At 48.6% G+C, this 13,175-nt stretch overlaps 1 protein-coding gene across 7 annotated transcripts in view; it reads right to left on the reverse strand.

Moving 5' to 3' along the window:
• The window catches only part of TTC28 (tetratricopeptide repeat domain 28), a 116,023-nt gene that overhangs the window by 23,939 nt on the left and 78,909 nt on the right, over nt 1–13,175 (reverse strand). For all 7 annotated transcript variants that reach the window (XM_017814068.1, XM_017814069.1, XM_017814070.1 and 4 more), the window contains exons 5-11: nt 11,724–12,231; nt 7,795–9,136; nt 6,914–7,437; nt 5,256–5,365; nt 4,909–5,038; nt 4,321–4,539; nt 2,161–2,326 (exon numbers count right to left, since the gene is read on the reverse strand). In XM_017814068.1, coding sequence (XP_017669557.1) covers nt 2,161–2,326; nt 4,321–4,539; nt 4,909–5,038; nt 5,256–5,365; nt 6,914–7,437; nt 7,795–9,136; nt 11,724–12,231 — 2,999 coding nt within the window. The remainder of the gene's footprint in view (nt 1–2,160; nt 2,327–4,320; nt 4,540–4,908; nt 5,039–5,255; nt 5,366–6,913; nt 7,438–7,794; nt 9,137–11,723; nt 12,232–13,175) is intronic.

Here is a 13,175-nt window from a genome sequence, read left to right on the forward strand (position 1 = left end):
GTTATTAATATTGTTGCTGTTACTGTTAGTTTTCTTGTTTCATTGCTGTTTCCAGTAAATTGTTCTGATCTCAACCACGAATTTCACCTTTTGTGCCTCCGATTCTCCTCTCCATCCCCCAGGCTGAGAGGCAGAGAGAGGGGGAGAGCCTACTTCTCTCTCAGTGAGAGAACTAAACTGGGGAGCACCATTCCTAAACCACAATAATGGCACATCACATTTGTACACTTAAGCTAAACCTACTGTGCTACCTACCAAAGCCTCCTCGCATCTCATTTCTGTTTCCTTTTGGGTTCCTGACAGTTTGGAGCCTCTCCTCAAGGGCATGTTTCCCAATAAAGAGCACAGGAATTAAATGAACACACAACACATACTTGTGCAGGCAACTAGAGCTGTCCCTCTGTTGCTGTATGGATATTTTGTCAGTGTACTTCCAGGTCAATGTGAGTTATACTCTGGTAAGTCCTGACAAAAGTCAATCACTCCACAAACACTGAAACAGGGCTAGCTGAAGCACAGACAGGGGGATAAAAATAAAAAAAAAAAAAGGGAGGGGAAGATTGTCAACAGCTGCCCCCTGCACATTTTTTCTCCAGCTGCAGGCATGCTTAGTTCTGAGTCCTGGCAGTTTGGAGTAACACTCACAGTGGGTATTTGCAGCTCCTTAAAGAGGAGTCCTGAGTTCATGAACTCAAGAAAGCAGGTCACATGCTCTCCCTAAAGAGAGTGGAGTCTGTCCTAACACGAGTTCAACCATGCTTTAAAATCCCTCACACTTCTTTTTTTTTAAGAATGCATTACTTTCCAGTCTAATTAGACCAGCTGAAGGGAACCATTTCCAGCAGTGTGGAACTGAACACCAAAGCGAAGTCCTGATGAGACATCCTGTGTGCACCCTTTCCTCTCCAGAATCCTTAACCAAAACCATACCCCTACCATCACCAAAAGTGAGGAAGAAGCTGACATCTCAGTAAATTAGAAACTCATCCCAGAACCTAAAGACTGAAGGACTGCCTTTGCCAGGAGGAGAATCTGTGGTGACAAATGTTTAACAGAACTGAAAACTGTATCTGCCTGTCTGCAGGGTAAGACTCAACGATCAACACGTGGGCTTGGATGTCACCTTCTGAATCACAGAACTGCTTTGCTCACACATCTCAGTGCTGCAGAAAAACGGAAAACAGTTTAAAAGAAGACTAAAACATGGTATAACCTCAAAGATCCAGTGCCTTCATCTCCTCCAGTTCCAGGGGCTGGATAAGAAATCAGCCACACATTTGGCATTTACGTTCACTTTGCGCCCGCAGTGAACTAGGCCTGCATACAGCTGGTGTGTTACTAACACACTCCAAGTCAAGCCATGTATGACAACACAGCAAGGTTCACTTACAAAACCAGGTGAACTGATGCCACATCCTGATGATGAACTGATACCTGTGCATGGCATTCCCAAAGAACACACAAGGACAGGGACATCACCAACTGTCCTTTTCAGACAGAAGCATTCAGAGAAAAACTACTTGTAAAGGTCAGCATAGAAACTGTTTTCATACTCATGAAATCAACAAAACAAAACAAACACGAGGAGAGATCACGAGATTGAGTATAAAGCAGAAAAACCTGACCTGCGATAAATCCATAGGATAAAAACATAAGAAAACACAGTTGTGGGACCTATCTGAGTAATGGATTGCAGTAAGGTTCCTCCCTCTTTGCTGATGTTCATCAGATGGATTAATGCACTCTAAATTATTTACTCAGCCATAGACAAATGGGAACATACTGTGGGGGGTGGAGTTCCTATGGTATTTGCAGTTTTTCAAAGCAAACCATTGGAATAGAATTAATTACACTGGAAACTGTAAGCAGGATGAAATCTGTGCATATACAGTCAGACATGGCACCTGCCTCCTCATCCAATCTATACATTCACCACCAAGTACATGGGTTCAGACCTTATTTGCATGTATATAGAGTTGCTTGCCAGTAAAATAGCCATGGGTACAAAAACAAAGCCATTTTTTTGTTGCTGCACTGAAAAATTGCCTCTTTCTGACTCTCAGTTCTCAGACTTCTCAGCCAATAAGCTCACCCCAGGCTATTACAAATCCAGGTGGGAGAGTGGAAACCAGGATGTTAGACCCCCCCATCCCAACTCACCGGGTATAGTAGGAATCCACTCCCAGAGCCTCCCGTACGCTGGAGATGTGCTGCTCCAGTGCCGAGTTTGTCAGCGTCTGCAGGGTCACACTGTTGGCTTCATGGAAGTCCCCAGCATTTTCTGTCAGGCTGTCACCCAGATAATACTCATGGAATTTCAGAATTCCTGCAAGGCACCAGAATCAGGAGGTTATTTCTGCAGGGCAGGAAACAGTGTTGCCAGCAGATGTCTAAGAAGACAGCAGGGCCCCAAGCATTTGGCATTTCCAGCACAACTGGGGCAAAGTGTTTTGTGCCAAGTCTTCGCTGGGCTTCTCCAGCATCTCCAACCTTGCTTTTAAAATCTGGGTTTGTTCTTTGCAGATAATGGCCCAAAGGTACAAAGGCAGAACAGAGCTTTTACGAGATGCTCAGAATGCCTTTATGATTGCAGCACTCATATAAATTATAAACCAGATCTTTCATACAAGCCCCTACCAGAGTAATTCACATTTCAAAAGATGCACATGAAAAACACCTATTAACAGCTTCTGACATTAAGTGAACACACAAGGCTCAAATGCTGAATAAGAGTGTTGTTACTACAGCAGAACCTCCTCACATCACACACAGATTTCTCATTTCACTCATATACATGAAAATACATTCTACAAAAAGAAAGAAGATGGATTAAAGCATAGTAAATTATTAAAAGATAGCATTCCACAATGGGTAAACCAGATAAAGGCCACTCACTGTTTTGCTGAGAATTCAACTACTAGTGCAGATAAAACCTTCCTCCCCTCAGACTGGTCTATGCTTCCTGATGTAATTAATTCTGCAGCCTGTGATCAGCAGTAAAAGGCTGCTCTGGATGCCTTGGCAGCATCAATTATTAAACCAGTTAGGAAGAGCAGAGGAACAAAGAATAAAGCAACTCCTCCTGCAGCAAACACAGCAACAGCCAAGGGGCTCTGAGGGTTCCACCTCAGTGGGACAACGACCCTGGGCTGCCACTGAAGCTGCTCTCTGCATCAATGAACAAGAGGTCACCATGGCTAGGCTGGAGTCACTACTGAGGAGCTCCCAGCAAAGCTTCTTGAGCAGAACTCCTGAAGCCCCACCACAGCCCCTCTCCTTCCCATCACCTGACAGAACCTCAAGAGGCAGTCACAAACCCACAGGCTCGAAGACTGCAACTGCTTTTCTACAAGACCCAGTGGGCAAGGAAGAGACTGATCATGAAGGCCAGTGGCAAACCCTACACTTGACCTGTATAATTTTAATAAGCTCATTTTGATAGTGATACTGTAGAATTACTGGCATTTTATGGTGCAAACTGCAGGCCTGAAGAGCCAATTAGTGACTGGATGCACAGCAGGACAACCCCATCTTACATTCAGACATGCAACATTACAAACTACCCCCAAAAAGTGGCTCTTCCAACGTCTTTCAACTCATCTAAGTCAGGCATGTGTGAGTGTTTGCTTTCCTTCCAGAAGCATTTTTCATGCAATCTAAATAGTGCGTTTTATCTCTTTAGCTTTGTCGTGGTGAAGGGCTGCAATTATTAAATTATATCCAGAAAGAACTCATCAAAATTTACAGTCATCGCTTTATTAGATAATGAACAACAGCTGTCTGCAAAAAGCAATCCTCTTCAAATTAATCCTCCTTGCTCCTCTGTGATAAGTGTTTCCACATTCATGTGAGGATCAGGCAGCTCAATGGCATATCAGGAAGTGGGGATGCCCTTCTGTTTTCTGCAATCCACTTCAGTGAATAAATGTCAAAAGCTTTAGAAGGATAAAGCATAAAAATATAATTAAAGTAGAGATTCTTATGTATAGAAGATTCTCACAGAGCCAACATACTTGGAATCTCATTACTGCTCTGCTCTGCCCTGTGGGAAATACATACAGAAGAAGGTTGAAAAATGGAAATATTAAACACTTGAAACATTTCCATCTCCAGGTGAAATCAAAGCCCTGAATAAGCACTTCTGTGTCATTATTGCTGTGGCTATGCCACAGTTTTTAGTCTATTCTGCTTTAAGATGCTAGACAGAAATTATTCCTTCCTACATTCACACTGTTCCCAAATTAATTTCTAGCTACAAATGGTACAATTCTCCCTTTGTAAGGCCTGTTCCCAGGCTCTCCTGTCCACAGAGGAGCTCACCTGCTCCAGGAGCCAGCAGCCAGCTGTACAGATAACCTGCAGCCAATGAGTAGTAGAGAACAAGTCCCCTCTGGCCATTCACGGTCTCCAGGACCTGGTCAAGGGTCACTGGAGAATAGGGATCTGAGTCCTGCTGCCCAGTCTGACGTTCCACGAGCAGGTCAGCAAATGCCCTCGTTCGTCCTCTCTCTGCTACTGCCAACGCCTCATCGTGGTGACCTAAAAAGACAAAGCCATCTCTCAGACCTGATACAAGTGTGGTCTGCAGTGCTGTATGCAGGGACAGGGACAGCTGCTATCCCAACCCCAACTGAAACCTGGGGAAGCAGAGTCACTTATTTCCCAAAAGAGCAGTCTCTGTATTGGAGTACAGTCCCGCAGCTCAGCTTTGCTGCAGGCGATAACACAACTAGTCACAGAAAGGCAAATCAATGGAGGAAGCAAAGCTGGACACCCCTACTGCTGCCCTGGCACAGAAATGCTGTGCAGTGCCAGACAGCTGAGGAGCAAAGGACGAACCGTGAATGCCTCCCTGCACCTCGTGGCACGAACCTGAGTTCAGCCTCAGCATCTGAAGGCACCTCTTACCCAGACTGACAAGCACCCGCTGCAGGGCCTGATAGGAGGATGTCTGCAGGTCGAAGAGCGACAGCTTGTAATCTGTGCTCAGCTGCACCTCGTGTCGGATGGTTTCAAACAGTGCAGAGGCCCGGTAGAGCTGAGAGGGAAAACAGCCACAGTGAATTCCTGACAGACACAGCACAAAGCAGAGGCTGGGAAGGCAGGAGGATTCAGGGCCAGCATCCCCTCCAGCAGGGGAGGTCTGGCTCAGACCCTTCCTGGGACACACCAGACATTTCCTTCCTTAAGGACAGGAATGACGCAAAGGGCTTGGATGCCACAAGCCCTTCAGCACAGGGCAGACCATGGTATACCTGGTGCTGGGACTCCTCCAGGTTCCCACTTGCCCAGAGGGAGAGGCCAAGGCCGTGACGGATTTTTGCTTCATCTTCCCTGCGTCCCAGCTGTTCTGCCAGTCTCAGTCCTGAAAAGGAATCAGTGAGAGAGTGCCGGAGGGGAGAATGGGCTGTGGCAGCCTGGCAGGTTGCAGCCTCAGTCCCGCAGGGCTCCTGTGCAGGGACAGCCATGGAGCTGCCCACGCTGGGACAGCAAGCAGGGCAGGGGCAGCACCAGGATGGTGAGCAGGACAGTGCCAGTGCCAGGCAGATGCTGCTGGCCCTTGCATCGGCACCAGCCTGAGAGGTGCCTCAGTGAGACAGACATTTCCACAGACCGAGACCTCTCTAAGCCATATTAAGGTGCCATCCCCTGAGATACACCCAGTAAGCCCCTATCAGGGCTTTCAAACTCTAAAAGCCACACAAATAAACAAAATCACACTGAGTTGCCAAACACTGCCAGAAAAGATGCCTTTTTACACGTTACTGGCTTGTTTCCTATCAGCTCTCCCCAGCATTCTGGCAGGCTCTGCATGGCTTATGTGCTGAGCCAGAGCACAGGGCAGGGGCCTGGCCTGAATGACTTGGAACTCCTTTCACTTCCAGCAGCATGTTTTGTGTTGTCCCTGCTTCCACCATGTCCCTGCCGACAACAGGGACACCTCCTCTGAGGCACCTCAGGTTTCCCCTGGCCTGGGGAGCAGGGCCCTGGCTGTCACCATGCAGCTCAGCAGCAGCTAGCATTCCCAGGCTTTGCAGGAATTCTGCAGTACACCAGGAGAAGGAGCTATGTTTCATTTCTCCCCTTCCAACAACATATTGGAATCCTGCCAAGGTCAGTTTCGGGAAAACCAGACTAACTGATGTAATTAATCCTTCTGCCTCCAGCTTCGTACACTCCAGCTATACTGCTCATCTGCTCCATCAGAGCCCACACCTTGATCAGCTGGAACCCCTTGAAGCAGCACAACTGTCAGGCCAGCGCTGACCCAGCGCTCAGCAGTGGCAGATGGCTTCGGGACACCTTGGGCTGAACCTCCCTCACCTCCCTACCAAACACTACTTGTTTTCACTCAGTTTAGAGGACACTCACCCACCTGGTCTCACTCCCAGGTGAACACAGAAGGAAAAGCCAGGTGGCTACCAGCAAGGTATACATCTGTTTGAGTTTGAGACCTCTCAGGATCTCAGGACCTCTCAGAATCAGAGGGATCCCTTGTGGTTTTCCCTGAGTCAGTTCCTGGAATTCAATACTGTTTATAGAGAAGTTTTACACCTTCCAGGCTCAGGCACAGATGACCTTTACACAGAGACTCTGCCAAATAGAGTCCAGATTCATGGTCTGAGGCAGCTGAGATGCCCCCAGGTAGGCACAGATCATGCTCTGTCTACAGGACAGCAGGAAGGCTCCAGTGGAGATGGCATGCTGACCGTATCAGCCCTCGGACAGCTACTCACACAGATGCTCAGCAGGAGCTATGGATGTCTGCAAGAGCTTCTGCATCAAAGACCACTAACAAACACATCCTCTTTGTGCCATGCTCACAGTACTTCACCCCTCCACGTCTTCAGGTCTCCCTTCCACCCCTTCGACCCCATCGCTGTATGCTCTGTTGTACAACTAAGCCTCTTACCTTCCTGCAGATACATCACGGCCTGAGAGTAGTTCTGTAAAGCATGGTGAGTCCTCCCCAGGCTGCTGTAAGACACAGTTTTGGCTACAAGGTCGTTCATTTGCGCCGCAATGCTGAGGTGCTGCTCCTGATAAACCACCGCCCTCTCGTAGGTGCCCAAGGACTCGTAGGTCAGGCCCAGGTTGCCGTAGGCCCGGCCCTGGCCAGCGGGGTTGTTGGTCTCCTCAGCGATCTGCAGGTCCAGCTGGTGGTACTGCAGGGCGGTCTCGTACTCGCCCATCTGCTGGTAGACCCCGCCGAGGCCACAGGCAGCGTCGCTCTCCAGGGCTCGGTCCTTCATCTCCCGAGCGATGTTCAGCTGCCGCTCCAGGCAGGAGATGGCTTGCTCATAGTTTCCCAGCTGGCTGTGCAGGCTGCCCAGTTCCCCATAGGCCTGGGCTTTGTTAAATGCCTCCCCCAGCTCATGTGCCACAACAAGCCTCTTCTCAAAGCACACCAGAGCCTGCTGCAAACTTCCCATAGCCCTACAAGGGAAGAAAACAGCAGTGTTTATTTTCCCAGTATTTCCTTGAGAGAAGATGTTTCATTGTTTCCCCTGGAGGCCAGCTCAAACCTTTTAGACAGAGATGAATGCTCTACTCAGGAAACATCCTCACCACCGTCAAATCAACGGTGCTCCTCCTGCCACCCCATAAACTTTTCCCCTTCTCCGCACAGAGCAACATCAGCTTCATTATTTAAGCTGGCAGCACAGTCTTTAGCACCTAGAGATTAATTCACTCCTCTGTGCCTGTGTGCAATGGCCACCAAACACACCCCATCAGTAACACACCACATCCATCTGTACTTGTACTTCACTGAACACACATGCAGCTCCTTACCTGTGCCCACTGCCCAAGCCTCGGTAGGCCTTTGCCTGATCTTGCATACGGTTCAAGCTCTGAGCCACAGACAGGTACTGTTCATAATACTTTATAGCTTCCTCAAAATCTCCCAGAGCTTCATAACAATCTCCCAGGTTCCCATATGCTCGTCCCCGATCTAACACAGATTCGTTCCCACTGAGCTGCTGCAGCATGGCCAGCTGTTGTTCAAAGTAGCCAATCGCTTCCTCCATGACATTCATGTTCATCTTGGTAATGCCCATGTTACCGTAGACTTGGGCTTCGATGCTGGGGTCCTTTAACTTCTGCCCCAGCTCCAGCTGTTCTTCATAGCACTTGAAGGCCATGGTGTACTTCCCAAGTGACATATACACTGCAGCAAGGTGACCGTGTGCTCTGCATTCACCCGGCATATCCCCCAGCTCCTGATACACCTCCAGCTCCTGCGTGTGGTAACCTAAAGCCTTGTCACACTTCTGTACCATCCTGTATGCAGAGCCCAACGCTGCATAGGCACTGGCTTCCAGTCTCCTGTCTTTAACATGATGGGCTAAGCTCAACTGCTGCTCATAAAATTTTATTGCACCATGTATGTCTTTCTTACAGACAAAAATATCCCCCAAGTTCCCCAAGGCTCGGAATTTGGCCTGGGAATTGTTCAGAGACTGTGCCAGGGACAAGAGGTACTTTTGACACTCCTCTGCTTTGCTGAAGTCCATCAAGGCTTTGAAGGCCAGGCCCAGGTTGCAATAGGCCTTGGCTTGGCTCAGCTTGTCATGCAGATCCTTTGCTAAGGCAAGATCCTGCTCATAGTACTTAACAGCTTCCTCGTAGTTCCCGAGGCAATAATGGGCATAGCCAAGGTTGTGGCAAACTTTCCCCTCCCCTTCCATGTCCTGCAGCTCTGGGGACAAGCGCAGGTACTGCTCGTAGTACGGGGCCGCCTGCACGTACTCTCCCCGTGAGCAGTGGAAGTTTCCCAAATTGCTGAGGGCCCGTGCTTCGCTCTGGATGTCCCGCAGCTCCCGGGCAATGTTGAGATGATTTTGGTAGTGCTGCAGAGCACGGTCATGGGCACCCAGGGCCTGATAGGCAACTGCCAAGTTCCCATGTGTGGACGCCTGAGAGGCACGGTCGTTGACCTCCATGGAAATCTGCAGCTCCTGCCGATGGTACTTGACAGCCTGGTCGTACATGCCAAGAGCGTTGTAAGCGTTGCCCATGTTGCCGTAGGCCCGGCCCTGGGCTGCGTAATCGCTCAGCTCCTGCGCTATGGACAGGTGTGTCTTGTGCAGCCGCAGCGCAGTGTCGTAGTCACCTTTCATCTGGTGAATGATTCCTGAAAAACAACAGAAAGGAGCTCAATGAACACGGTTCCCTGCACTAACCCTCTGGAGCATCTTGCACACCCGGACTCCTGGCAGCCCAGCCCTTTCCCTGGCTCTCCACCCCAAGCAGCCCCATCCTTTTCCCCACAGCACCAGGCCAGATGTGACCCTGGTACAGCTGACAGGGCACAGCCCTTCCAAATAAACTGCCTTCTTGCTTCTAACAGGAAAATCCCAGGAAAGGTTTTTGTTACACATGAAGCACACATTCACCACAACAACTGGACAGTTTGGCCTTATAAAATTGCTTTTTTTTTTTTTCCATCAGTGATACCTGGTGGCTCCAGAGCTCAGACTCAACACAATGAGCAAGACGGCATTTGCAGCTGCTTTTCAATTTCAGTCGAATCATCTTGCATTTGTTATGAGACATGGGAACAGGAGCTCTGAATCTGCTGATGATATCACCTATGCTTCAATAAAACTGTGCTAACAATGCTCGTGCCTACTTTGTTAACACTTATGAACAGGCCTGGAGGTGCAGAAGCCACGGAAGGAGGCCCTGCAAATGTTTTCTGACATTAATTGCAAAAGCTTCAAGAGAAAATATCTGGCATCTTTGGGCAAGATGGCGAGCATGTGAAGACAGACACAGAAGTTCTCTTGGAACTGCAAAGAGGCAGCACTAAGAGACTTTTAACTGTGTTCTATTAATAATGTGCAGTGTCCTCTCTCCATTGCAATGGGAACTGCAGAGGCTAGAAAGCCATGTCTCCACGTGGAGCCTGGGTGTTTGGAAAGACTGACAACCTGAGATTTCTGGTTAAACTCCACATCTCCTCATTGTGAAGGGCTGATAGCTTGTGCCTCACCCTCAGCCCATCACCTTCTGCTCACCATGGACCAGAGCACAGAGTATGTCCCTGCAGAGCCCTGCAGCAGCTGGGCTCCATTACAGTCCATGTCTGCCCTGCTCAGCACTGGATAGTACACTTAAGGGTGCTTTCCATCTACATCAGGGAGATGCAAACAGAAAATGTCTGTTGCTTCAGCAAAGAGGCCAACTCTAACATTCTGGCCTGGAAACACACATTTAGATACATTTTTTTTGCCTGTCAGCATGGCTATTTTGACGAGGTTTTGTTTTGCATGTGGATTAGATGAAAGAGACAATTAAGACTTTTTAATTGGTACTGGATGCATTTTAAACAACAGTAATAGTCTCAACAAGAACTGCATGTTCTCTTTCTCCAGTATAACTTAACTCTGACAGAGAAGACAAAAAATACAGCCAAATAACAGCTGAAACGTGAGACCCCGCACTCAGACGCAAGGAGAACTATTCTAACACAAAGTGGGGAGTGGCTGAGTCAGCATACCAACTGAAAGTTATACTTAGGCTTAAATCCAACACAGAAAAACATTCTCTGCTGCACCAAAACTCTTTTTTCTTAGTGAAAATTTCTGGAATTACATGATGAAAGCATCGTTAAATCCAAAGCTGCTGTTAAGACTAATAATGACATTAAGATGAATTTTCTGGTCCCGACTTGCTAAGCTGGCCACAAGAACTTTTGCCCCACAAACCTATTTTGCCTCACAAATCTGCCCCAATTTATGTAAAGGAGGAGATTTGCAACACCAATTAAAAAGCTGAGACTCTTTTGTTTTCCCCAGTTTCCCTTATCTTCTTATTCAGATCTTGAAGACTCAGCTACTAAGAGAAATTAAGTAATTCATCAAGCTCTTTTCAATTACCTGCTGTTGATAACATCAGAGTACAATTAGCATCTACAAATGAACCAAGTGCCAACTGCCAAGCAGAAACAGGAGCTAATTTACCGCGTGGGGCAGCCTGCAAGAGCTGGGATTCAGGGACTGCCAGCAAACACATATTTTGTTATCCCAGCACCAGCCCTGCTCTGCCATTCCCAGCCAGCTGAGAACACATCCTGAATGACAGCTGGAGCATCAGCAGCACAACTGCCACAGCCATGGCAGAGATGGAAACGTATCCTTGGTCGCTCCCACATCTGGCGCTGTGAAGCAGCAGCAGGACTGGGCTTCACTTGGATGTAACTCAGTCCCTCCCAGCCTGCCAGCAGCACGCCAATGCCGCTCCTTAGGAAAACAGAAGACTCCTACACTCTAGTATTTCAATATGTACATTCTGAAAACAAACTTAGTTAGGATTTGACCCATATGTCTCCCAGCTTACAAGGCAGCAATATATCGACATATCCAGCTGACAAGCTCCCAAAGAAATGGCCAGGTAACAAACCATGTCACTACTTGCATTAGTGCAAAAATTACATTTATTTCGGATTCCTGAAGAGTTCCTCAAATGCATTTTATCTTTTCATTTCCCTTTTGCTGTGAGTTTGTGCTTTCTAGTGCCTTTTTGAGGAATTTAATAATTGAACATGGAATACATTACAGCAGCACACAATCTGCCAAGGGCTTGTTTAATTTATTAAGGCAGTCCAGTGAAACTGGGGTGACTAAGAAGACAGCACAAAGCAGACCTCCTGCATCCTGGCAGCAGCTCTGATAGTCTCAGCATTCCCTGACAAACTCTGCTCCATGTCAGGGCCTTACCTAGATTGGAGGAGGCTCTGCCTTCAGCAGCTCGGTCCTGCAGGCTCTCAGCAATGTGCAACTGCTCTTCATGGTACTGCTTAGCCCTCTCCAGGTCCTGCATACATCTAGCTGCATGGCCCAGGCCAGCATAAGCTCGCATCTCAATGGCCTTCTCCTCCAGCTCCTGGGCCAACTCCAACACGTAGTTGTGGTAGGACATGGCTTTGTCAAAGTTCCTGCGGTAGTGGTAAGCACTGCCCAGGTTGCTGTAGGCTCGAGCTTCCTCCCGCTTGTTCCCCAGCTCCTTGGCGATCTTCAGATGTTGTTCATGGCACTGCACTGCGTTTTCGAAATCCCCCATTGCAATGTACACTGCTCCCATGTTGCCCAGCTCCCGCGCCTCAGAGAGCTCGTCTTTGGACTGCTTGGCGAGGAGCACACACTGCTTGTGGCTGGCCAGCGCGTTTGGGTAGTCCCCGATGGCCGTGTACACGTGGCCCAGACTGCTCAGTGCCGAGGACGCTGCCTGCAGGGGTAAGAGAGGCAACGTAAGTACAAGCGTTCATGGAAACAAGTTGGATGGCCCCAGTTGTAGAAATCAAAACCACAAGAGGCCATCCTGAAGAAAGAATGTGACCACCTGCTAGAAAACCAACTCTCTGCAGTTCTAAACCCCTCAGGGCAGCTAAGGTGGAGGCAACGGGAATGTATGGGGTTGACTTGGGAGGGCATGCCTTGGCTTACCTCTTTCTCTGAAGTGTGCAGTGTGCATGTACCTGGCAGAGGGCAAGGACAGCACCTCAAACATGCAGAGACCACTGAGGAGATGGAGAGAGTGACTGCTGCAGAAAACTGCACTCCATGAGCAACCCCAGCTGTCCACAAAGCAGTGCCTCCTCCATAGGCAGCCACACCTCAGGTCACCTCTCATGGTTACTGTAACACCTACACCAGGTCCTGCTAACTCAGCAAACCATCCTGTATATGGCAGCTCTCAGGAAAGCAGATAAATAATGACAGTCACCTGCAGATATCGCTACAAACAAATGCCTGCTCTGTCCACTCTTCACGCTGTAAGTTCACATCAAAGCACCAGACTCCTGTGGACTGAGGGCAAAGCAGTGCCAGAGAGACAGCAGCAGAGTGCCCAACTGGACACAGCCACACTGCAGGCTGAGCCACCACGAGGATCTTGCAGTCTCTTCTCTCCAAGCTTAACAGCCATTGGATACCTGCTGCTGGAAAACTGACACACTTGCAGCCATCACTCAACTGGGAGGAGGGAGATACCTCTGCAGTTTATCTTGCAGTACCAGTAGGCCATTGCAGTCACCAATATCCTCACGTGCCTTTGCTTGGCCAAGCACACCATGCTCCAAAGAGCACAGTTCTTATTGTGCAGCATCAGGGTCCTGAGCCCCACACAACCTTGGGACTGCAGCAAAGACAGCATTTCAGCAGCTGGAGCCT

Source organism: Lepidothrix coronata, unplaced genomic scaffold (assembly GCF_001604755.1).
Source record: "Lepidothrix coronata isolate B3197 unplaced genomic scaffold, Lepidothrix_coronata-1.0 Scaffold44, whole genome shotgun sequence".
In the NCBI taxonomy this organism is placed as follows: domain Eukaryota; kingdom Metazoa; phylum Chordata; class Aves; order Passeriformes; family Pipridae; genus Lepidothrix; species Lepidothrix coronata.